This window comes from Nycticebus coucang, chromosome 18, assembly GCF_027406575.1.
Source record: "Nycticebus coucang isolate mNycCou1 chromosome 18, mNycCou1.pri, whole genome shotgun sequence".
NCBI classification, from domain to species: domain Eukaryota; kingdom Metazoa; phylum Chordata; class Mammalia; order Primates; family Lorisidae; genus Nycticebus; species Nycticebus coucang.
In genome coordinates, this window is record NC_069797.1 from 41,105,880 (window position 1) to 41,132,160 (window position 26,281).

Genomic DNA, 26,281 nt, shown 5'->3' on the forward strand with positions numbered 1-26,281 from the left:
TCCCCCCCCCCCCCCCCCCCCCGCCATGGGTATTAGGAACCTTGAGCTCCACCCTGTAGAAGCAGGTTAGATAATACAGTGGAAAAATACTGAATTGGAAATTCCAAGGCCCTGGCTTCTCATTTAAGTTCTGCCTCCTATTCACCAGGGCATCTCAGGTTAGTTTCTTAATCTGACAGAGAAAAATTTATATATATGGATTATAATCTTTAACCTTCTTATGCATACATTAATCCCAATTCTTTTTCTCTTTTTTATTTCAGATTAATGTGAAGGTACAATTAGGTTACAATTTTTGCATTTATTAGGTAGAGTCCCTATTATGGTTGTGTCCCACACCCAAAAGGTGTGCTGTTCTAACTTTGTTTTTCTTTTGTTTTTAAGACAGAGTCTTACTCTGTCACCGTGGATAGAGTGCTGTGGTATAGCTTACAGCAACCTCAAACTCTTGGGCTCAGCCACCCGAATAGCTGGGACTACAGGCACTCACCACAACACCTGGCTAGTTTTTCTATTTTTAGTGGAGACAGGGTCTCGCTCTTGCTCAGGCTGGTCTTGAACTCCTGAACTCAAGCAATCCACCTGCCTCAGCCTTCCAGAGTGATGGGATTTCATGTGTAAACCACTACCCACGGCCCCTACCAACTCTTACCTCTCTTCTAAGCCTCATCCTTTGGGCAGCTCTAGGCCATTGCTGGTAAGCAGAAGCCCCATTTAGAAAACACAGATGATTTTTAATAATACTAAATGTGGTAGCATTTAGTATCTTAATGTTGATATTAGTATCTTAATGTTGTATCTTCAGTTGATATTAATATTCGTAGACCAAATCTGCCATCAGACCATGCTATGTGAGTAAATAACATTGGCATATAGTAGGCCTTATGCTCTGTTCCTTGTTTTAATTAGATAGGTCCAGCCATGTCTCATTTATATAGTCTGGCCTGAGTACTAAACCTTATAGGCAAAGTTTCGAGAATAAAATAGGAAAGGTTTGGAGAAAGACCTACCAGATAAAATAGCATGTTGTAATTCTCCAACTCCCATCTCTGTCTTATGTAACTAGGAGTTCTTCATAGCTAAGCTGTGGATGTTTGATTCCACATATAAAATAATGGACAATATATGTTCATTGGAATATATATGAATATGACTATACATGCAATATATTTACCAAAGTTTGAGTTGAGTTTTGTGCTGAATCAGTGGAATACTTAAACTGTGCCACAGTTTTTTGTATTTTTCCATAAATCTGAGAATTTGGGGGTGATGGTGTCTATAATATATCATATTTAAAGTCAGCAATCATAAATTTCTACAGAAGTTTGACATTATTTTTCATATGCTAGTCACTTTTCTGCCACACATGGCAGAATTTGAACATGTCTGTTTTCATAATGAAAATCTCTTAGATACTGAGTTTATAATTTAAATTTGTGCGTCAGATATAATATCTATATCATCTGTTTTGAATTCGGTTTACCCTACAGATTGATGGTTTGAGCACCACCAGGACTATATAGGTCTCTTTGGTTGGGAGAGATTAAAATGAAATTAATTAAAAATTCAGGGCAGCGCCTGTGGCTCAGTGAGTAGGGCGCCGGTCCCATATGCCGAGGGTGGCGGGTTCAAACCCAGCCCCGGCCAAACTGCAACAACAACAAAAAAAATAGCCGGGCATTGTGGCAGGCACTTGTAGTCCCAGCTGCTCGGGAGGCTGAGGCAAGAGAATCGCGTAAGCGCCTGTAGTCCCAGCTGCTCGGGGAGGCTGAGGCAAGAGAATCCCGTAAGCCCAAGAGTGGAGGTTGCTGTGAGCTGTGTGACGCCACGGCACTCTACCCAAGGGCAGTACGGTGAGACTCTGTCTCTACAAAAAAAAAAAAAAGAGAATCGCGTAAGCCCAAGAGTTAGAGGTTGCTGTGAGCCGTGTGACGCCACGGCACTCTACCCGAGGGCGATACAGTGAGACTCTGTCTCTACAAAAAAAAAAAAAAAAAACATTCAAAGTAGAACTTCAAAATTACATTAGGAATAATTGCTCATATGCATATAGGAAATGTGAGTTCACTTCAACAGGTGTTCCTTTAACAGAGGGCACACAGAATTTAGAAGTCACTAGAGTCCCTAGAATTTATTTTCAGAAAAAAATATAGTATTTTTTTTAGTATAATACTAAATAGTACTTTAGTATTTTACAGATTTTTCTCTACTTTATCTCTTATTCAGTACATTTAATATTTATATAGGCTCATTCTGATGTTTCTTGTGTGGTAGTACCTGAATTGTCATAGGATATAATCAACCAAAAAATAGGATATATAGAGTATATTTATCAAATTTGTCTAATAGACTCTTCTTTTTTTTTTTTTTTTTTTGTTCATTTTCTTTCTTCTTTTTTTTTTTAGATGTTCTTTCTCTGGCAATGCTCTGTCCCCTTGCCTCCCCAGTAGCGGGGATTACAGACGCCCACCACAACATCTGGCTAGTTTTGATGTTAGTAGAGACAGGGTCTTACTCTGGCTCACTGCTGTTACATACAGGTCTCGAACCTCTGAGCTCAGGCAATCCACCCGCCTCGGCCTCCCACAGCGCTGGGACTACAGGCGTGAGCCACCACGCCCGGCCTAATAGACTCTTCTTTAACTCTGAAAATGATTAAATACAATCATATACATTTTAGCAGTAGAGTCAGATTATAGAGGATTTGAGGATTTCAAATCAAATCTAATTTTACTTTTTTCCTTTCATAAAAAAATCTTTACATTTACCTTTACTTCATCTAGTAAGACCAAAAATTTTGTGGCATTCAACAAAATGGATCAGAATTTAATAATTTATATAGTATTATGATATGATATAACACATAATTTCTTCCTATTTTCTGAGTGTCTCTAGAAGGAACCCTTTGAGAACTAATGGCCAGGTCATTACATGGTGGTCTGTAAATAAATCTATAGTATTTCTAGATTTTTCGTCTTTTGACCAGTTTTTCTTTTTTTTTTTTTTTTTTTGTGGTTTTTGGCCAGGGCTAGGTTTGAACCCGCCACCTCCGGCATATGGGACCGGCGCCCTACTCCTTGAGCCACAGGCGCCACCTTTTGACCAGTTTTTCTTAAGGTTTTTCAAGCAGAATGTAGCTCAAAATGTGACATATTGAACACAATTTATATGGCAGGATTGTTAAGCCTACTGAGACTTAATAGTGATTGGAAAACACAGTTTTTCAGGCTTGACTATAGTAATTTGAGCTGTATGTGTTAATACAGACAGTATTTCATTGAGAATGCATTCTCAGTCACGTATCTCTTCCCTCTTGTTCACACCCCCAACATACTTCAGGGCAAAACTATAGCTGTTGACTTTTGGAAGGGGAGAAGAAGTCATAGGTGAAGACAGCTGGATCATGGATTTGTACTTTGTGACTTTATATTTTCATTCTTTTGCAATTATAGAAAAAATGAACCAGGCACATTTCAAAAGAACAGCTGACAAGGTAATTACAAGAGTCTCTACGATTCTTTGGAGTTTGTGGATCTTCTTTCACACATGTATGGCAGAGATCTAATTTATAAGATTAGGCAAGAAGTGGATGAGTACGCATTGGACAGATGCCCAGTGTCCATTCTAAACCAGGATCTCACCTTATCTCTTCAATCCTCTTTCTCCTTGAGCTGTTTTAGTAGCAGATCCGTATTTGAATGAAGCAGGATAACTTTTAACTAATGCAAGTGGGTTGTATTGTGAATGGCGACCTTACTGTCTTCAAACTTGACAGTGATGTTATTTATTTAAGTACAAGCCTGTTAACTACAGGGTCTGGAGTTTTATAGTGCATTTTGGGATCATGGGGCAAGGAAGTGGCTGGAGAAATCTTGTTGACAACATGTTACTGCCTAGAAAGGAAAATCTAGGCAATTTTAACATTTCTGTATCATTTGTTTGGCTAACCATATGTTTCCTTTTTATATAAAAGGAAACCTAAACCTGGAAAAAGGTATTTATTGGCTCAACACGTGGGGAACATCAGATGGTCTTTTGAATTATAGAAAGGTTTTGAATTTTTAAAGATTTTGTTTCATTTTTGTTTGGTTAGTTTTTGGAGTCACTGGAGTTATAAAGGACTAAATAAAAACTTCTAAATCCTTTATATCAATTGTATTCTGATATTTGTGTGGAGATGGGCGATTGCCAGAGTAGGTACAGTGTACACGAGTGAGCACTGAAGCCTGGAGCTCCAGAGCGCAAGCACTTCTGTCAGAACCATTGGAACTGGTTGGTTATTTCAGGTGTCTTGTGAAATCGCTATTGTGTGGCAACATGAATGTCTTTGTTTTGGAGGTATTTGTAGGCCTATAAAAATAGCTTGAACATTTTATTTTCTCATCATTATGTTCTCCAGAGATTGTAATCTTCAGGTAGTCTGAGTTTTTTTAAGCTATGTGTTTCAAAGTGCAGGGTGAGCTCTTATAACATTTTGTTTTTGAGGTAATTAGCCGGTCATGAAGTCAGATAAGAGAATTGTGATTAACATTTTTTTCTCTAATGAAGTAGAATAGAATAAAATGCAATTTTGCTAGTGGTTCTGCAAAGCAGTAGCATTGGCATTACTGAGGAGCTTGTTGGAAATACGGAATCTCAGATCCCAGTCAGACCGTATTAGGATATGCACTTAACTGTATTGTAATTAAACCCCAACATTAATGTTTACAGAACATTGGCATAGAAAATAGTAAAGCTTATTGCAAATAAAAACCACATTCCTCAGATTATTTTTTCATTCTTATTTGTGTATATTCATGTTCATACCAATTTGCACCTTAATATGTATTTCCACTGATCATAGTCAAAAAAGTTCAAAATCCACTATATTAAATGAAATGTGGATGATGACATTGTGTCCTTGGTTGTGTTCTTATCATTAACTATGAAAGTGCTGTCCTTGCTTGGCATTGACATTGTCTCTAAAGCCCCCCCCACCCAATATCTCACTTTTCTTTTTACTTCACTTTCTTCCAATTGTTATCTTTTATATGTCTCACTTCCCTCTTTGTATTTAATGTGCTTCATGCTTCAAAAGTGTACTTACTATTATGAAAATATTTTCCTTAAGTTTCAATTTGTGGTCAAATATACACAGTTTACTGGGAAATTTATACAAATCAGCAGGATTTTTTTTAATGTTCCAAGAACCAAATTTTAAGAAAGAAATACCTACCGTGTGTTACAATGTGCTTTCTTTCTCCTTTAAGAGACAGAGGCAGGGTCTCTGTTGCCCAAGCTGAAGTGCAGTGACCTGATCATAGCTCACTCTAATCTCAAACTCCTGGCTCCAGGGATCCTCTTAGCTGGCCCTCTGGAGTAGCTGAGACTATAGGTGCACACCACAATGGTCAGCTAATTTTTTTTTTTTTTTTGTAGATATAAGGTGTGGTCTTGAACTTCTGCCCTCAAAGCCATCCTTCCTCTTGGGCCTTCCACAAGTGCTGGGACTATTGGTGTGAGCCACTACTCCTGGCCTCCACCTCCATCTGTACATATGGCTTCCAAATGTCAGATGCTACAGTACCATTTTGTTTTAGATATAATTTAAACCTCTCAGTCTTCTTTGTGGTGCAAATTATGCATAGCATATCTTAAGTGAATTTTAGGAATAACTATGTTTAACATTGAAGTCTCATTTTTTGTCCCCAGTTGTATTTAAGATAAGCAATTGTTGGTTTAATTTACTGTATACCAACCTTGCCGAAGGCAGGCCAGGCAGTGGAAGCTGCAGCTAATCTCTTGTACTGCTGTTAAGAGACATGCCGATTTCCTGGAATATGATCAAAAATAAAGACAAATCATATATGCTGCTTATATTTGTTGTTTATTCCTTTGACCAACAATACACTGCTAGAAGTAAACAGCTTGAAAAATATGTGCCTTCTTTCTGTGGCTCTGAGATCGCAACCAGTGAACAGCAATATTATATCAAATTTTTTATTCAGCCATCTTTAGCTAATTTCAAACATTTTGTGTCACATAACCACATGTTAGTTGCTACTGATCTCATTCTTCTCCATTTGATTATTTCATTTAACTTGTGCTTTTTTTTTAAAGGGTCTCAGCAGTGAATTTTATTTTATTTTTAACTTAGAAATACTACCGGGGTGCTCCAGAAAAGGGGGAGAAAGAGAAAATTCTAAAATCCCCAATACTATGAAAATTAAGTGCCTTGTTATTACACATCATTCTATTTATTGGTTATATTAGACAGTATATACAGCAGAATTGCAAATGTTTATTAATTTTTCAGTTATTTTTATTTTTATCCATACTCTATAACAGTATGATGTACATGTGTTTGTCAGTGTTCAATGAGTTTTTCTCTAATTTTTTGTGCATTTTCCCCCCTTTTCCATGAAGGCCTTATCTCTTTGGAGCGGGGTGTTTTTCCATAAAAGCTCCATGGTGAGTTCCAGTTCAGTCCCGCATGCCTAATTCATTTGCTCTACTCTCAAAAAGTAACTTTGTTTTGTAGTTTTGTTTTCAGTTGCATGGCCTGATCACAGATAGATGCACCAAATTACTGAATAATTTGGAGGTGGAACATGAATGTCGATAATTAAGCTTTAAAAAAAGCAGTTTCTTGTTTTATTTCATTCCTTGAAAAGTAAAAAAAGAAAAAAAGATGGTTTTTAAAAAGAAAATAGAAGAATTCTCTCATAATGCTTGTGAATATTACAACACAGCTAACACCCATGATTAAAGCTTTGGGTATTATAGTGATAGGCGTTTCCTATATGTTGTACATGATGTTTGAAGACATGATTTAATTTGATATATAAATATATTTAAGGTATAACAAAAATGCCCCATAAAGTTTTACTACATTTTATTTGGTCCTAAAGGGAAAATAGTTACTTCTGTTTTGAATAGCTTAAGTAAATAAGGAACTACATGATGATGATGTTTCACATAAAATTCCTTAATTTATTATTTTGAATTTTTAGCATTTACTCGCTATAACTTAAATGTCTAGTAAATTATTTTAAAACAGTGTATAGGATATAGCTTTGTCAGTCTTAAGCATGATGATCACAGAAAAGAAATAAGTGTACTTCATAGTTTCATGTAAAGATATAAAGAAGGATGAATCTGGTATAAAATGTTTCATAATTAAGAGCTGAGGCTCCAGAATTGTACTGCCTGGATCTTAAATCCCAAATCACACTTTTACTAGCAATATAAACTTGGGGAAATTTTCTCAAGCCTGTTTCTTTTTTTGTTTTTACTCTATTAAAGGCAACTACCTCCTGAGTTCATTATGAGGGTTAAGTGAACTCAGGTATATGCGCACCACACGCACACCCGCCTCAGTGTGTCTGTGTACCACAGCGCCTGGCACGTAATCAGTGCTCACTGAATGTCAGCCACTGGTAGCACTGCTTATTTTCCAGTTTCAGGGGGAAATACCACGTTTGAAAAGAAGCTCTTCTAAGTTAGATCTGCTTTTATAAGAGCATGTTAGCCAAAGGGAAGTTTTGAGAAACTGTAAGGCAATCAATTTTGTCCATTTAGTCAGAATATCTAAACCAGTTCTGCACGTTCGTGTACTTCTCACAACTGCTCCTGGGAATTGTTCACACTGTTCTGTTACACTAGAATGAACATCCCAAACGTCTTTCTCTTAGATAAAAATATCTTTAAGTAATTGTCTAAGATGGATGAACTTTATTTGACATAAACTTATTTCAGTGATCACATGCTACAGAACATCTGAAAATTTCTTTACCATTTAAGAATAAGTGATATAAACCAAATCAATATAAAATTTTCCTCCTTGAAGTGCCATATTATAATCAGGACACAGTTTGAGAAACTATTTTCAACAAATTCAAGGTGTATATGAATATAAATCTCACGAAAGTCAATTTTTGTTAATTTTGTTTATCAGAGTTCTTTTTAAAACAAATAAAATATGTGAATCTTAGGAGCTGACACTAAGTAATGGATTTCTAATGCCACATTCAACATCTAACAAAACTTCTTTGTAGTCTAAATTTAGAATTAAATTCCATTTTGGGATAAATTCCTCAATCTAAAAAGAAAAGAGTTTTAGTATGTTAATAAAGACTGAAGTTTCTGCATGAAGATGGAGTAACAACTGTTGTATGTTAAATAAGAAAAGTTCATTCCTTCAACAGCTTATGTGCTCCTCACATTTAAGCAAAAGCACTTGTCAACCAGAAATGATTTGAGGTTGAAACAAGATTAAAAGAGCCAGATTAAAGAAAGGGATATATGAAATATAGTAGACTTTTAAATCATTGCCTGTCTTTTAGAAGACTGCTTTGTGGTTTGTTTGATGCCATCGTTAGCTCACAAGAAACTCGTTTTTTAGGCACTTATACTAGACTAAAAGGTCCTCCTTTAAAATGTTACTTTACCAGTGGTGCATGTTTTTTCCATTAAGATCTTAATGAAACCTCAAATTAAGGCAGCAAAATGAATATAAATTTGACAACTTCTTCCATGTTGTTTCTAAGAACTTCTTTGTTTTAAATACTTTTGCTATTTTTTTAGTATTTAGCATTCAACCAGAGAACGGTTTTTATTTACTATTCTGAAATAAAACATTATGCTAAATAAACATGTGCATAGTATTTCCAGTTGTAGGGTAATATATGTATTTTGGATGACAATAATGTTTTTATCATTCCTCTTAACATGAAGTATAAATTTCCTACAATTTTTTTATTATTTTCAAGTACAAGACATAACTAACAGTTTGCTTTTAATATATTACAATTTTTGCTAATTCTTTATTAAACTTGTTTTATTTCATGCACTTTAAGATGAGTCAGTTTTAAAATAGGGCCTTTCGTTTGATAGCCAAATAAGCTTTGGAAAGGAGGCTGTGTTCGGCATTTTATTCAGTTTAGACTTCCCCAGCATTATGTATCATCTAGGTTAACTAGGACATTTGAGTTGAATGACCATATAAAATAATATGAAAGCACTATACACATAGCGTACATTTTTAAACATAGGAATTAAAGAGAAATAATTCAGTCTGAATTTTTAAAATTCAATTACACATAAGTAATAAGAATTTACTTAGCTCCTAATGTGTATGAATATTATATTCGAACTACTGTTATTTTTTTAATTGCTTATCAAAAATATATGCATAACAGGGCGGCGCCTGTGGCTCAGAGGAGTAGGGCACCGGCCCCATATACTGGAAGTGGTGGGTTCAAACCTGGCCCCAGCCAAAAACTGCAAAAAAAAATATATATATATGTATATATATATGCATAACAGGTGGACAATGGGTAGTTCATATGAATACATCCCTATTCATAAAAACGTCTTTGTGTCATATGTGTATAAGGTTAAATTTAAAGAAGATGAAAATTTATATATCAAATTATATTTAAACTTTTAATTGGCATCCTCTAAGAGTATTTGATCAATATAAAAGTCACCATACATAGGGAAAATGGGAATGTACCTTTACTTACAAAATATTCATTACAAAATTTCACAAAATATTCTCTGTGTGTTGCCACCCTTTCTACACACACACGCACACACCACGTCTTTCTCTTACTCATGCTAAAAAGGTGTTCCAAGATGTCTTGCTATGTAAACTTGTTGATCTTTTCTGTGTATGGAATCTTTTGGAACCGCCTGTAGTTCATTTGAATTAATTTCCTTCTCTTGAGAATAATTACAAATTTTATAATTTCATTTTTCAAAGGTAAAATTTATCTGGGTAGGAGAATTTTTTCTTACCTGTCACATTTAGATAAATCTTTTAGACTTTTAAGAATAATTTGTGGCAGAATAGAACAATTTTATATCTTTAGTTATTTAAAATAAAATACTTTCAGTTTCCCCTCTTAGGTTTCATTTTAGAAAATAAAGTGAGGAAGGAGAGAAAACTTCTAAGAAATTTTTTTTTTCTTCTTTAACAGAAAGACATTATACCACTTGTAAATTCTTCGGTCAATATTTTCTCTTACATTTAAATTCAAATATTGACTGTTCTCTTATGATTTAGAAAAGGAAAGAAATGGTGCTTCTATCTCCTGGTGGCTTCTTCCATGCTTGTGCCCTTCCTACCAAGGCACTGGACCACATTGCTGCTCAACATGCCATCCACTGATGACCAGATACATCCCTGTTCTATGATACAAAGCACAATCATCCAGAGGGAGAACACTGCCCTATATGTTTTTAGCAGACGTTATATTAGAGATTTGTATTTATTTTTTCTGTTTGTAATTGAGTGTAGAGAAAAAATAGTCAAGAGAAAGGCAGTATGTTGATCTGATTGGATTTCATAATGAAGGCCAATGGAAGAAAAATGGGGAACTTGAATAGCCTGTGTAAATATTTTTGAGGGTCTAGTAATGTTATTATCCCTACAACTTCTGATAGCAATGAAAATGATTCTTATTGGGGTTGGATGGTAAAGCGTTTCCTTAGAGGCAATGACAAAGAGTGTAAACTCCTGATTTTTAACTTTAGCACCTTGTTTGTTTTGCTTTTTCGTTGGCTTTTAGGTATTTTTTAAAAAATTATGTTCGTTTGTGTCAAGCTTACTAAATATGAGGTTTTATGATCATAGTTTTACCAGACATGGTAAAAGTTCCATTTATTTCATTTTTCTTTTATGCTCAAAAGGTAAGCCAAAATTTTCAAAGGAGTTGAACCAGGAGTTGTTTATGAAAAGTTAAAGAGAGTAAGGAGCAGGAGGTGATAATCAGTTGAGGGAGGTCCATTAGAGCTCTCAGAACTCTCAGGTCCATTAGCGCTCTTAGGATGTTTACTCCTCTGCGTTTAAAGACCTGAATAAGTCCACATAATCAGTGCAGTTAAACTTCTGGACACCAACATAACGTGAAAAATTTTTCATATCTTTGTATTAACTTCAGAAATGTATGAGAGAAGACATCCAAATACCCCGAGTAATTTTGTTTAAATTATTATGGGTATATAATAGTTGTTTTTATAGGGCATAGGCTATTTATTTGATACAGGCATATAATGTATATTATATGGCATAGTACTCCAGAATAATTGGAGTATTCATCACCTCAAGCATTTATCATTTCTTTGTGTTAGGAACATTCCGGTTCCATCTACTCTTTTAGTTATTTTAAAGTATACCATAACTTACTACTGACTATAGTTAACTTTGTTGTGCTACGGAGGAATTCTTTTTATACTTGTAAATGTTCTCTAATGAGATTTTTTAAAGACCAGTTTTAGAGGAGAAATTGAGATAATTAAGAACAAGAAAAAAAAATGTTTAATTTCAAAGAGCTCGCCTTACCAGGATTTGGTCACCAATCTATAACTTTACCTGATTTATCCTATAATGCTAACACTATTTTATTCCATTTATATGTGTATCATTTCTAGTATTTTGTCTTTTTGTCAAGAAAAGGCTGTTTTGTGATAGAAATATTTTGGATCATTGTGGAAAAGTTCATACATGATATGTTGCTGACACACTTTAGTAGAAAAACCATTCCATTTATACCAAGATTTCCTGGATTTGGTCTTTTTAAAACTTAGGATGAAGGGCAAATTGAGCTAAAGTTAAAATTTCAAATTTTGGCTATATCACGCAGAAAACATTTTATTAATAACATTCTTTTAATTAGATTATTTTTCCTTTTTATTCTTCTGCCAGTCTTACATATACATTTTTTACATTTCCATTTTGTTTAAATGCCATAGTCATTCCAGATGTAAATTGATGATATAATTAACTTAATATGAATGTGTTCACTCAACATGCAACACTATGTCATGTAGCAGGTAGCAGATTATTTTCAGGATGAAAACTCTTTTGATTCCTTACTAAACACAAACTTTTACTAATGGCATTTATTAAGGCCCTATCAGAGGAAAAAGAAGAACTACGATAATTTCATACTCTTACCATAAAATACTTATCCTCTGTAGGAGATAATGAGCTTATTTAAAATGACACTGTGCTGTGTGTTCAAAATTGAATTGTATGTAACTCATATCTATGCAAGAGATTTTAGCTTTTGGCATGGGCTAATTTGACTGTAAGCTGGTGAACAAACCATATATTTTTTATGTCCAAAGACTAAACTGATGACCTATCATTTTTCTACTCTTTGTAATAAAAAATGGCCATGTGACCTAGAAGCAATTATTTTTAAGTCGGTTTAGGGTGCATACTTTAGAGCAGTGGTTCTCAACCTTCCTAATGTCTCCTAATGCCATGACCAGTTTTTATTTTTTGAGGAACTTTATTACAGTTCCTCATATTATGGTGACCCCCAATCATAAAATTATTTTCGTTGCTACTTCATAACTGTGATTTTGGTACTGTTATGAATTGTAATGTAAATATCTGATATGCAGGATGTATTTTCATTGTTACAAAGGGGTCGTGACCCACAGGTTGAGAACCGCTGCTTTAGAAGAACCATATATTCCCTTAAGAAGTGGCATACTCACTTTTTACCACATGATTTAAAAACAACAAAAATCGCATCCAGTAATTTACAAAGAGCTTTGAGTTTGTTCCTGTGAAGCTTATTCGTACCTTGTAGTATCATTGTTCCCTAGTGGTGATTCTAGTAAAAGCTCATAGTCACACAATTGCAAATTGCTTTAAAAAAAATTCAAAATTGTTTTATCTCCTCCTCCTCACTACCAACCTCTCCGAATCCCTAAAGAATTAAAAATGACCTCTGATACCAGTTGTAAGAACTTGTCAGTTCAATGACAGTAGTTCAGTGATGGAAATAATAGCTTTCCAAGGTAACACAACAGAAAGCATCATAACCAGAAAGAACAATTCTGACGTCAGTGACCCAGATATGAAGGGAAGGTACATGTTTGTTCAGGTGGGGGCAAAGGAGAGTCTTCTCTGGAGGTGGGTTGTTGCAGTTGTGACAGATGCAACTATGAAGAAGTAAAACTAGAACCAGATTCATTTCCTCACAGAAAAAAAAAACTTTTTTTAAAGCCATATCTTTAATTCCCTGTCATTGCAAGTCTGTCTGTGACTTGTGTTGATATTTTAGGCACGAATGTTATTTGTTTTGGGAACAAAATGAAGCACTTAGGAAATGTTAATTATGGAAAGAAAAGTTTTTTTTTTTTTCATATATAGAAATGTGCATTACCACAGATTTTGTTCCAAGGGGTAGACCGAAGGGACCAATAATGGTAGCCTCTCATCCAGACTTTTAGCTTTCCTTAGAGGGAAGATGTTAAAACAGAAGTTTTAGGAAATAAGATATCTGAGAAACTCTTGAAGTTTTGAAAAAACTGAGAAACATTATTAAAGCAAAGCCTGATGTTTTCAGGGCTGGTTGAGGGCTGTGGGCTATGGAAGAGAGTTAACATTTGTTGAGTACTATAACATGGTAAAGGACTGAGTGGGAGTCTTACTTGTCTTTTTTTTTTTTTTTTTGAGGCAGAGTCTCACTATGTTCCCTTCAATAGAGTGCTGTGGCATCATAGCTCAGAGCAACCTCAAACTCTGGGGCTCAAGTGATTCTTTTGCCTCAGCCTCCCAAGTAGCTGGAACTACAGGCTCCTGCCACAACGCCTGGCCATTTCTTTGTTGCAGGTTAGCTGGTCTGGGCCGGGCTCCAATCCGCCACCCTTGGTGTATGTCGCCGGCGCCATAACCACTGTGCTATGGGCACTGAGCCAGGAGTCTTACTTGCTCTGCCTAATACTGTGGTTCTCAAAGTTGAGCATTAGAACCTCCTGGAGAGTTTGTTACAAAACACAAATTGGTGGGCTCCAGTACCAGAGTTTCTGATTTAGTAGGTCTGGGATGGTGCCTGATTAGTATTTGCTTGCATTTTTACAAATTTCCCACGTGGTACTATTAGCTACAGACTACACTTTGAGAAAAAAATATTATCCTGAAAATAACCCATTGAGGTAGACATTACTATATTTGTTTTATATGTTAGTAGTATGAACTCTGAGAAGTTAAATAACTTAACCCAAAGTCTAACAGCAAATAGTGGCAACACTGGCATTCAAATTCATGTTTCTTTGTGACTTCAAAATTATCTCTTCCTATGTCCCCATACTTTACTAAAAGATAAAGAGAGAAAGCAAAATGGGAAAAGAAGGTAGAAATAATGTTGTTTGACACTGAAGACTGACTAGTAGAGGGGAGCATTAGTGCTCTGATTTTTATTGTATATCACCTGGACTGTGATCTCGATCAGTACACAGTGAGGTTATTTTCTGGTCTATGAATTATAGAAAAAAATTTATCAAAAGTGACAAAATTGCTAGTGAGGGGGAAGTCCTCGATACACCAAAAGAGAACAGAAATATAAGATTTGAAAGAACATGAAAGATGGATGTTAGAAGTTGAAAGTATCAAAGCTCATTTGTAGACAACAAAGAGGAAAGCAGTTTCTTTTTAGTGGTAGCTGTATATGACGTATGAGAAACATATGAGAAACAGGAAAGATTTATACTTGAGAGGCTGTGGATACTTAACTCTGGTTTGGCCTTTTTTTCCCTGAGCAAAAACATTTTCACAAATCCAAGAGGAAAAAGAAACAACCAATAGGAAGATCAATGAATACAATGGCAACAGATCATTAGACATTCTCCCTATACGTTGTTTAATTCTCCACAGCTTTAAGGCTGAGAACATTGTCAAGGTTTCATTTTTTATAATCTCATTTTCTGACATGCTGTCTCCATTCATTTGTATTGTTAATCTCATACTGTATATTATCAAAAAGAAGTGATAATTCATTTTATTATTATGACATGTTTATGCTAGTACTGTTGTTCCACTTTAAGAAGTGGATCGATTTTGCCAGCATACATTTTATAAAGGAGTTAGTTTTTATTGGTCTTTAAAAGTTAGAATCTTGGCAAAACTCTGGAACTTTGTACTAATTTTATTTTTATTCCAAAAGATAGTCTTACATTACCAGTTATTAAGGCAAAATGCATGTTCATATTGGAGGATTTGAATGATTTGGGGTAGAATTTAAAGGAAAATCTGTCATTAGAGGAGTGTCATTTCATTATGATAATTTTTTTTACTGTCATTTTATTTTTTAAGCAAAGTTAAACCTCCTCCACAAATTTCACCCAGCAAATCAATGGGCGGAGAGTTTTGCGTGGCTGCTATTTTTGGGACATCCAGGTCATGGTTTGCAAATAATGCAGGTCTGAAAAGAGAAAAAGGTATGTATTTTTACTGGTGCTCAAACTTTCCATGTGTAATTTTTGATTCTTAAGAAAAATCGATGACAGTTCTCCTAGAATAATATTGTACCCCATGGTTTAAGTTTTTCCACTTAATTAGCATGTCTCTCCTCAACTACTGAAGCCTAGTCAAGAAGAAAAACTGTCCTCTCACTGTAAATGTGAAATGAATTGTACATTGAGAGATTCTGTTTTGTTTTGTTTGGTAACAGTCTACAGATGATATCAATGCTGTCAATGCCATACCCATTTCATAACTTTTATATTTTTACAAGCTAATTTCATACCACCGTCTATGAAGTAGGAGAGAGAAAGCCCTGTTATTTCTTGAGATCAGCAAATTTAAATACCTTAGGGAAAAGCACTAGTTAGTATATGATGGAATCAGAGTTTGAAACCAGACTTTCTACTGTTAAATCTCAACTTTAAAAAATACCAGTGACTCTGCCATGTTTTAAAAATATGATAAAAAACAGCCTGCCACTGAGAAATAAGGGTCAGCCTTGTGGTCACTATTGCTCCCTTGAAATGATACACAGCAGTCCCTCCTTGTCCTAGGGGGACATATCCCATCATGCCCAGGAGATACTGGAAACCTTGCATAGTACTGAACCCTGTATAGCACTGTGTTTTTCTGATCTGATAACCGAGAGGTTTAATAAGTGACTAGTCAACTGGTAGCATGTATAGTGTCAATACATTGATCCAAGGGATGTTTTCTCTCCCGAGTGGGACAGAATGGGACAGCGTGAAATTTCATCATGCTGCTCAGTGTACAATTTGAAGCTTATCAGTTGTTTATTTCTAGAATTTTCTATTTAATATTTTCAGACTCAGGTTGACCAGGTAACTGAAACTGAACTGCATGTAGCAGGAGACTACTGTAGTTATATTTTTAATTTTTGCTTTGATCACTAGGATCAGTACCTAAAACATGGGCTGGACAAAATGCTTCACACCTGTAATCCTAAGACTCGGGGGGCTGAGATGGGAGGATGGCTAGAGCACAGTATTTTGAGACTAGCCTGAACATGGGTGAGACCCTGTCTTCACTAAAAATAGCAAAGGTGTTGGCACATGCTTGTAGTCCCAGCTACTCAGGAGGTAGGCAGATCGCTGGAGCCGGGTGTTTGAAGTTGCTATGAGATATGATGATGCCTGTATCCTGGGTGTCACAGAGAGACTCTGTCTCAAAACAAATAACAACAACAACAACAACTCAAAATGCCTAAAATATTTATGTGATTGATGGTCTAGTTTTGATGTGATCCCTTATGGTCTCTGTATAAAAGAGCATGCCTCCATTTATAAACCAAGTTTATAATTTTGAACAAGTTGTGATTTCCCCCTGATTATTTTAGTAATTATTAAAGTAGGTCACAAACTGGATTGTTACTGGGGCACTTCTCTGGTGAGTTCCACAGGCTGTATTGTTTTGGCAAAATGGCTCTTCTTTATGCTTAATCCTGGCAGTCAGACGTTGGCCCTTTCCCTTGTTATCAGTTTTCAGTGACCCTTTCCCTGGTAATAGGATCTCAGGCACAGCCGGTTCCTTACCTAAGTGGGAGAGAATACTGTAAACTATGCGAGGCTTCCATTTCCTTATCCCATCTTTATTTTTTTGTTGCTTCCTTACGTTTAATGATGCTATCGAAAGGACTTTTTGTTACTAGTTAAAACCTTCTGTGAAGCTCGATTTCAAATGCTTCTCCCTTCTGTTCTAATTACCCTTTTAACTTGCTCCTCCTTTATGTCCCACTGGCTGGTCATTAGCCATTTTCTCAAATCAGCTGTAATTGATTCGTCTGACATAGAGATAAGGTGACCCACCCAGCATTCATGAGTGATTCTTATGCTCCTGGGTTTAGTGTAAAACCTGAGATAGAGGACTAAACCTGTTTCAGTAGTGAATACATGTGTATTCCTTATAAAGTCAGTTGATTAGATACATATTCAGCACCTGACTTCTCAAAGTATGGCTAATCTTCATTTTCCACAGAAGAGCTAGTGATCCCATTGAAAGAAAAGAGATAAGAGGATTTGGGGGAGGATGGGATGCTGGCATGTGTGTGCGTGTGCACACACAAAATAGACTTTTAGTGTTTAGAGCCCTTTTAGATTCACAGCCAAATTGAGTGTAAGAAGGTACAAAGATGTCTCATATTCCTCCTATCCCCAGACATGCAAATCCTCCTCAATTATCAAAACACACACAGACAAGCGGTATACAGTATGTGTTTCAACTGATGAACTTACATTGACACATCATGTGTTTTTTTTATTAGTTTTGATCCAGAAATTTAAGTTTTAAATGTAAGTTTTCTGGCAGAAAGCGGACGTGACATAGGCCGATTTAGGCATACAACCAGCGTTTCATGCAGTTCACTTGGTACGTCCTGTATAAATAATACATGATGCCTTTTTAGTCAGTCTTACCTGCTATCACTTATTTATCATAATGTAGGACAGATTGCATGGTAGAAAAATACAAATGACTGTAAAATGTTAATTCACTCTATTAAAATTTTGGCTAGAGTTATATCATTCTTAAAATAAATTGCTTAAGATTTGAAAATATTTAATAGCATAGGGATTTTCGTATTCATTAGCATTTACTTATAAGAGGTGAACTTTAGGCAACTGTAGCATTATATGAAAAAATTCCTGTCTTTTCATTTTCTCTCATTAGCCTCAGGAGAGTATTGATAAACAATTACTTGTAAAAATTATGCTTTGCTTCCTTTATGCCATTATCACACATCCAGATTCTGTTTCTCTGTTTGTAGACCAGTCGAAACAAGTCGTAGTTGAGTCCCTGTACATTATCAGTTGCTATGGGACCTTAGTGGAGCATATGATGGAGCCCCGGCCCCTCAGCACTGCCCCCAAGATTAGTGATGACACTCCACTGGAAATGATGACATCACCTCGCGCCAGCTGGACTCTGGTTAGGTAATATCTCCTTTCTTCTCTTCTCTTTTTAAGAGCTTTATTGACATATGAAAGACTAAAAGTATGCCGTTTGATTGGTTTTGACATGTGTCTACAGCACATCACAATTAACATGGTAAACATATCCATCACTCCCAAAGGTTTCTCTGCGCCCCTTTGGAGTCTTTCCTTTTGTGTCTACAGATTATTTTATAGTTTTTAGGATTTTATATAAATGGCATCACACAGTATGTACTTTCTTGTTTTTTGGATGGACTTCTTTCATCTAGCAAAATTATAGTAGTTCATTACTTTTTCATTTGGCATAAAATTAACCCATTGAAAGTGACTTTTCACAAAGTCGTATACCCACCAGTACAATCAATTTCATTACCCTGGAAAGAAACTCCAAACCCATTTATGGTCACTCCCCATTTTCTCCAAACCTTTCAGCCCTTGGCAACCAGGAATTTACTTCCTGTCCCTGTGGATTTGCCTACTGTGGTCATTTCATCTGAAGAATCATGTAGTATATGACCTTCGTGTCTGGCCTCTTTCGCTTAGCCTGTTTTTAAGGTCTATCCATGTTGTAGCATGTATCAGAACCTCATTCCCTTTTATGCCTTGTAGTGTTCCATTATATGGTTATTCACATTTTGTCCATTTATTGATGAACAATCCTACTTTTTAGCTACTATTAGCAATGTTACTATTAGCATTTATGTACAGATTTGTGTGTGGATGTACATTTTCGATTGCCTTGGCCGTATCCATTGGAGAATACCTCTGTGTGAACACATTTCTCCTTGTACCTTTGTATTCCCCTATTTGCAGTCTCATGCTCACTGAAAATAGAGAGTAGCTGTAGACAGCCATTAAGGGAGGAGGGGGCATAGAAACTAATAGAAATAGATTTGAAGGTTTCCTTTAAAGTGATTCCCCAAGACACAGTGGTTAAGCATTGTAGAAATGTTTATTAAAGAATCAGAGTTCATCTTAAAAGTGCATAATGATTAAATTCTTTATAACCTAGCTCAAAGATAGATGAATGAAACCTGGAATAAAACCTGCTTAATATATAGTTCATTGTCAGGAGAGAAAAAATTGCTCCTGACATGTATGGAAGGAAACAGACAAAAATGGATATGAAAATGATCCCTGTCCCTTTGACATTTTAAAATATTCTGACATCGATTTTTGGAGGCTCCAGCATTCTTTACTAGTACTTTACTGTGCTGGGTTGATCTGATCAATATCCTATTTATCAGCCGTTTTTAGGAGTGGGCAGATCTAATTAAAATTACCGTGCAATCATTCTTGAAATAGTGACTTGCTTTAAAAATCAGATGCTAATTTGATCCATAAGTCCTCCAGTTACTCAGCTGTTTCAACAGTTTTTACCTGTTTCATTTTATTTAAAAAATACATATATTTTAAGAATAAAGAGGTTCGAAATCACATGTAATTAGAACTACTTAGTCGTAACATTTGAATTCTACACTTCTCTCTATTTAATCTTCGGAATGTTTTGTCTGTTCTGTTGGAGAGCCTTCGGCTGTTAAGCTAATATTGACTCCATCTTACTTGTATGAAACACTGCCACCTTTTTGTTCTTTTTAAGCAGATGGCCTGTGTTTCAGGTTTCAATACATTCATTTTAATGATTACAAGTTCTTTTTAATGATTGCAAAAATAGTGTGAGTTTAAATCAGTGTTCATCAGTGATGACAGTCGTGGTGATTTATATCCCATCTATTAACTTAAATATTAATATTCTTCTACTGTTTCCTTAGAACCCCTCAGTGGAATGAGTTGCAGCCACCGTTTAATGCAAACCACCCTCTGCTCCTCGCCGCAGATGCAGTTCAGTACTGTCAGTTCCTGCTTGCTGGCCGTAAGTAGCTCAGATTGTTTTGTTCCTTTCACATGCTCTATTTAGATTCATCTTAAATGCTGGCTTCTAAAGCAACCATTACCGGCTGGTCCATAGGTCATAGGCCTTAATCAATCTGAAATGAGTAAGATATTTAATAGAAATTTAAAGTGTAAGCCTTAGCACACATTAAGTATGTCTCTGGCTCCTTATCCTATGTATTTTGTACCCATGAACTATATCCCTGCAATGAGAGTAGTTAAGTTGATAGAGAATATCTAGTGGGCTCAAAACTTTAAAAAACAAACAAAACAATATGAAAATACCATTATATAATAGTTTCATAAAGCTTTGAATCTCATTTTTTTTGTGTGTGTGTGGTTTTTGGCCGGGGCTGGGTTTGAACCCGCCACCTCCGGCATATGGGACCGGCGCCCTACTCCTTGAGCCACAGGCGCCACCCCTGAATCTCATTTCTAACATAGAAAATACCTTTACACTGGAAGAAAAACCTGCTGGCATAGTTTCATAGTTGCAGTTTTTATTGTGAAAACTATTCCAGCTGACCTTTTTGTAAAATTTTACTTGCAACAATGAAGTAATGATTGCAGCTACATTGGTGTTTTGCTGTTTTTTAACTTTTATGTTTAAGCCCTAATATTTATAGAGACTGAGTTGGGTTCATTCAGCTAAATAAATGCAACCTTTTAATATGGAAGACATAAGACAATTTAATATTTATGATCCAGTTCATGTTCACAGAATTAAAAATTCTTTATAATTACAATTCAATTCTATAAGATAGATTGAATCCTTAATTTAACTTGATGCCTCTGAGAACCACACGTTTTTAAGAAAATTCCTATGTTTTAAATAGTTTTGCTGTATTCAACCTATTATCTTGCCAGCTGTATTATAAAGCATGAATTAAAATAACTGTAGAACTATTTTATTTTATTTTTATATTGTGTTATATATTATACTGGACATTTTATAGACTTTACTCTTAAGTTATGAAACTCTACAACTGTAATAAAGAGCAGTCTTGCTCTCTCATGTAGTTGAACTTAGTGGTTCTTGTGCATTTTTGTAGAGTGCCTACTATGTGTCAGGCCCTTGTGATTTAAAGGTAAATAGTGTATTGCTTCTGCCCACAGCAAATTCACTGATTTGGAAGACAGATGTTTAATAAAAAAAATGAATTAAAATGGGATAGGTGTCTCAGTGGATGGTTATACATTGAACTATAAAGAGGTGACATAAGTTGCCAACAGCAGCACAGAAGGGTAATATGTAAATGGTTTTGATTGATTTCAGAAGCAGAGAATGTAGAAGTTGTTAATTTCTAGGTTTTTAAAGCATAATTTAACTATCATATGAACTGGGAAAAAATGACCCACATATAATATTATATAATAGGAGATAAAAATCCTTAGTATGTTTTCTATTGCCTCTCAAAAATAACTAATTGTTGAATTAAGCCTACTTCACTCAGAATTAATACTGGTTTTTGTTTTGTTATTTTTATATGTTAGGTCTGTTTAGTAGACAAATAGTAACAAATCTGAAATATTTAAGAAAAAGATACGGGCAATAAATTACCACTTAATTTTATCTTAATTTTTCTTGTTCCTGTGATTAACCTGATTGACATTACAAGGTAATTTGATTTTGGCTTTGGCCAATTCTTAGTGCAACAGAAATCTCCAGGTACATGGTTTAAGAATCACCACCTGTTGGCAGTAGCTAGCCATCAGATGTTTCCAGCCATAGAACGACACCATCAGAACTGTGTTTTAGAAGGTTCACAGGAAGGGAGTGGACGGTGAGTGGTCTTCGAGCACTAAGAGACCTAAAAGCAGGACAGACCTGTGAGGTGTTGAGGAATGGAAAAAGAAACAGATTAGAGACAATTTGAAAAAAAAAAAAAGTCATTCATGATTCTATGGTTTCTAATTAAAATATGGAATACAGCAGGTCCTCAAGTTATGTCATTTAATTCAACATCATTTTGTTATAAAATTGACAAGAAAAAAATTTCTTCCTTCCCAGGACCACCACCTCTGTGGAGTTTGCATGTTTTCCTCATGTCTGTGTGAGTTTTCTCTGGGTACCTAGGTTTTCTCCCACATGCCTAAATGTGCATGTTAGGTTAACTGGCAGTCTAAATTGTGTCCCCTCTGAGTGAGAGAGTGTGTGTGAACCTTGCAATGGGATGAAATGCAGCAGTCCCTCAAATTATGTCATTTACGTCCAGGGTTGGGTTCCACATTGCACCCTGAGCTGCTGGGATAGGCTGTAGCCACATGGGACTCTGAGTGAGTAGATTCAAACTATTGTAAAATAAAAATTCTTCAAATATGTGATAAACCATAAAATATGTGGCAATCATACATTGTCATCATCATTTATGACAATACGTGATGTATGAAAATGCTCAACAAGCCCATCACGTGTTATTATTTTTGTACTGGTTGGGATAGGAGCTGCTCTTTACAGTTTTTACTTTGTAAACATTTATTCCTTGATTTATCTCACCACCATTATGACCATCATCACTCACTCGTTCACCAAAAATTGGGTAATTAATTATATTACTTGTTTCTATTAGTCTTTTTAAAAAGTATGTACAGCTTACTTTTAGTTCAGTGTATACTATTAGAAGTGTTTTGGGCTTTTATTTAGAAGTTTGGAGATAGTTTTGTCACCAGAAATGAGCTTAACTTTTGTTTATGTCAATTAGCCTATGGTAAAGTTTGTTTCATTATATGTCATTTTGCTTAAAGTTTCAGGTTTCCAATAACCTATTTATTGATGATGTTAAGTGGGGACTTACTGTATAATATGTTTCATTTTAAACCAATTGAATTCCAGAGGAATCAGCATTGAGATAAGGATGAAAAGGCCTGGGTTTCAGTTCTTACCCACCTCCCAACTTGATAAATGTAAGATATCAATACAGTACAATATTTGCTCTTATAAGAAGTGTTATGGGGCGGTGCCTGTGGCTCAAAGGAGTAGGGCGCCAGCCCCATATGCCGGAGATGGTGGGTTCAAACCCAGCCCCAAAGCTGCAAAAAAAAATAAGCTATCAAATAACGTATACATTTAAGCATCATTATATGCATTTGTTTCTTATCTCAGAAGTGCATATTTTCAAATACTGGACTTCTGGGACTCTAGTAAAATTTATAAACCTTTTTAGTATTCAGCATTAATAATGGAATACCTATTGTGACTATATGATTCTGATCGTGTTGTAAATATCTTTTATCTAAGTGACAGACATAATAGTTTTTATCTTGTGAAATGTAACTAAAGATATAATTTAATAGGTAAAAATTTATCTAAGGAGGATAATTTTGTGATAATTTTTATACTGCTTCTTTACATTGACAGGACAGATACAGAGAGTCAAAAAGTCATATTTTCTTACGTATGGAGATAAGCTGTTTGATTGAGAGTTCTGGACATGCCAGTATGTTACATGACTGAAGCAATTAAATATGCAAAACATGGGCATTTGGGTCAGAGCAGTAAAAGCTTGAGATACAATTAGCAAAAGCAATTCCAGTGCCAGTTTCAAGAGAATGCCTTTACCTGCCAATCTGTTGCACCATTTCTGCAAGACAGAGCCTTATTTAGAAGACTTTTTTACTGTCTTTCTCTCCAATTTCCCTTACCGAAGCCTGTGAAAAGTTGTTGTACCTTTTACAACACAAGTATACCTTACCTGCTGCCAGGAAGTTTTTGTTTTAGTTAACCACATTGAAAATCACCTCTTGTTTTCCAACTTAAAGACTATGCCTAAATGAAGACTTTAGAAATATCTTTCTGAAAGTATTTTCAAATGCAGTCCTTTGTTGGTACGTGTGGAGGATTGGTTCCAGGGCCCCTGTTGAATAGCAAACTCCACAGACACTCAAGTCCCTTATGGTGCATTATTTGGAGATGACCTAAGCACACCCTCCCATATACTTTAAGCCACCTAATACGATGTAAGTGTTATGTAAATAGTGGTTATACTGTGTTGTTTAGGAATCATGACAAGGACAAAGAAGTCCATACATGTTAAGTACAAGGGCAACCATCCTTTATTTTTCCTGAAAATGTTTGAAGCGTGGTTGGTTGAATCCATAGATGTGGATCCCATGTACATGGAAGATTGTTTAGCTTTTTAGTAGAACGCTAATGCAAACTTCACAAACATTCCAAGTGTTTTCTTTTGTTGTATTTGGATCTGTGGATCAAGTGAAGCAGATGTTTACAAACTCCGGAAATTATAATAATAGTAGACAAAGAATGATGGAAATGGGAAAGAGACTTTGTCTCAGTGAGAAAATAGTAGGAGAGCAGGATGTTTAGCAAGGACTGTCCGCTCCCTTTCCAGTCCTATAACCATAATAAATATGCTGATCATGAATAAACTAAGTTCTTCTGCATATGTGTCAAAAGGGAGGGTGGCTTGTGGGGGAAGAAGTAGGGAACCTGCTTGAAACACTGAAGACTTCTTAGGTAACCTCAGTGTAAAGTAAGTAAAAACTCCAAATTCTGGACTCTTAATCCTGGTAACATCTCCTACCTATATTATTAGATGGAATAACAAAAATAGAGAAATTTTGATGTTTATCAAAGAATTTTTCTGTGTCATACATTGACATACCGACATACCATATTGAGGAATTTTGGTGTATCACAAATTAGATCATACTAACATGCTTCAGACAAAGGTCACTATAGAAGCAGAGATGATTTCTTTGTTATTAGGTTGAACCATATGAAATCACCATTTTTAATAAGTAAAAAAGTCTAATATTAGTGATTTTATAGATAGATTAATTTATATATGCAAACTAAATTATATTACTATATAGATAGTAATCTAGTCTTGCTGTTTTGCTCAGTAAAGGTACAACTCAAGAGTCTGTAATCCCTAAGATGTTCTACCCTGGGCATAAAAATTTGGGGAATAGTTCATAAAAAATTCACACATATGACATTAGTAATCTCTGAGTAGTACTATATCTACACTTCACCTTTTCTAATGTAGGCAGTTTGTTTCAGTGTATTCCTTTGCCAAAACAAAGATAAACCATAGAACAAAGAAATAAATATCAACTGTATCAGTTTGAGTATAGTCCCAAAGTAGGCAATAATTTTTCTTTAGTCTGCTCAGAGCTTCCAACTTGTAAATTAAAAGCCGGGTTTACTGATTTGACTTGGGAAAGTTTTCTCCTTTTTTCAGGTAATTTGGCAGCAGCCATGTTTCTAAGTTGCCTACATTAACCAGCTTTGCAGGAGGGTGGGCGTCAAGCTGGACGTCTTTCTAAACAAGCAATCTGTGAATATGTGAGAAGTCCTTCCTTTAACTTACTGAGTTTTATTTGTGACAGAAATAGAAATATGCAATCATTCTACAAGAACATACCTTTGATATGCAATAGAAAGGTGACTCAGATCAATGGAACTTCCCTCTGTTTTATTGGGTGTATAACTTTCTCCTCTACTATTAAAGGCAAGATAGGAAAGGTAGAATCTTTTACATACTTCAGTTTGAGCTCAACTTTTTTGGGGGGGGGTGGAGAATAGTGTTTCTTAATTTCATTGGCTATGTCTTGAGGTTCTAGTTGAGTAGCAGCTGCCCATTAAAATGGTTTAACAAGGAGCAGATTTACCATCTTGAAACAACAATAAACAGACATAGTATAAGAAACAGAAATAGTTTATGAAATAACTTTTTTCACAACTGTTGACATTAGGTAACGAAGGATAGTGATCCCTGAGAGATGGGAAATAAGTAAGATAAGCCCTACAATTGCCTCCATTTATTGCTGTCAGAGTTTCTAGGCAGTGTCACAGTGAAGGAGTACCAGATGAAACCCAGCTGCGTAAGATTGAAGCTAGATTACAAATTGCCAAAGAAAAGATTAGTGAATTTAAATCCTCTGGAATCCCAGACGGTTCCCTGAGTTGAGGAGAGAGAATTTTGAGTCCTGTTAGACCAAAGAAGAGAAGGTGTCAACACACAGCCATTCACTCTTACTGTAAATAAAGTTTTATTGGAACATAGCTGACTCGTCTCATTTGTACCTGTATATTGTCTGTAACCACTTTTAAGCCATAACCCCAGAGTTGAGTAACAGTGACTGAAACCAAATGACCCGACACCCAAACTGTTTACTGTTTTCAAACCCTGACACAGACTTTGCTGGAGAAGATATCAGACAGGAGAGATCT

The 26,281-nt window shown here is 35.5% G+C and overlaps 1 protein-coding gene across 9 annotated transcripts in view; it reads left to right on the forward strand.

Moving 5' to 3' along the window:
• The window catches only part of BCAS3 (BCAS3 microtubule associated cell migration factor), a 657,493-nt gene that overhangs the window by 307,346 nt on the left and 323,866 nt on the right, over window positions 1-26,281 (forward strand). For 6 of the 9 annotated variants that reach the window (XM_053567923.1, XM_053567926.1, XM_053567929.1 and 3 more), the window contains exons 17-20: window positions 6,406-6,450; window positions 15,095-15,219; window positions 18,027-18,192; window positions 19,965-20,065. In XM_053567923.1, coding sequence (XP_053423898.1) covers window positions 6,406-6,450; window positions 15,095-15,219; window positions 18,027-18,192; window positions 19,965-20,065 — 437 coding nt within the window. The remainder of the gene's footprint in view (window positions 1-6,405; window positions 6,451-15,094; window positions 15,220-18,026; window positions 18,193-19,964; window positions 20,066-26,281) is intronic. The other 3 variants (XM_053567927.1, XM_053567932.1, XM_053567931.1) reach the window with 1 other exon arrangement.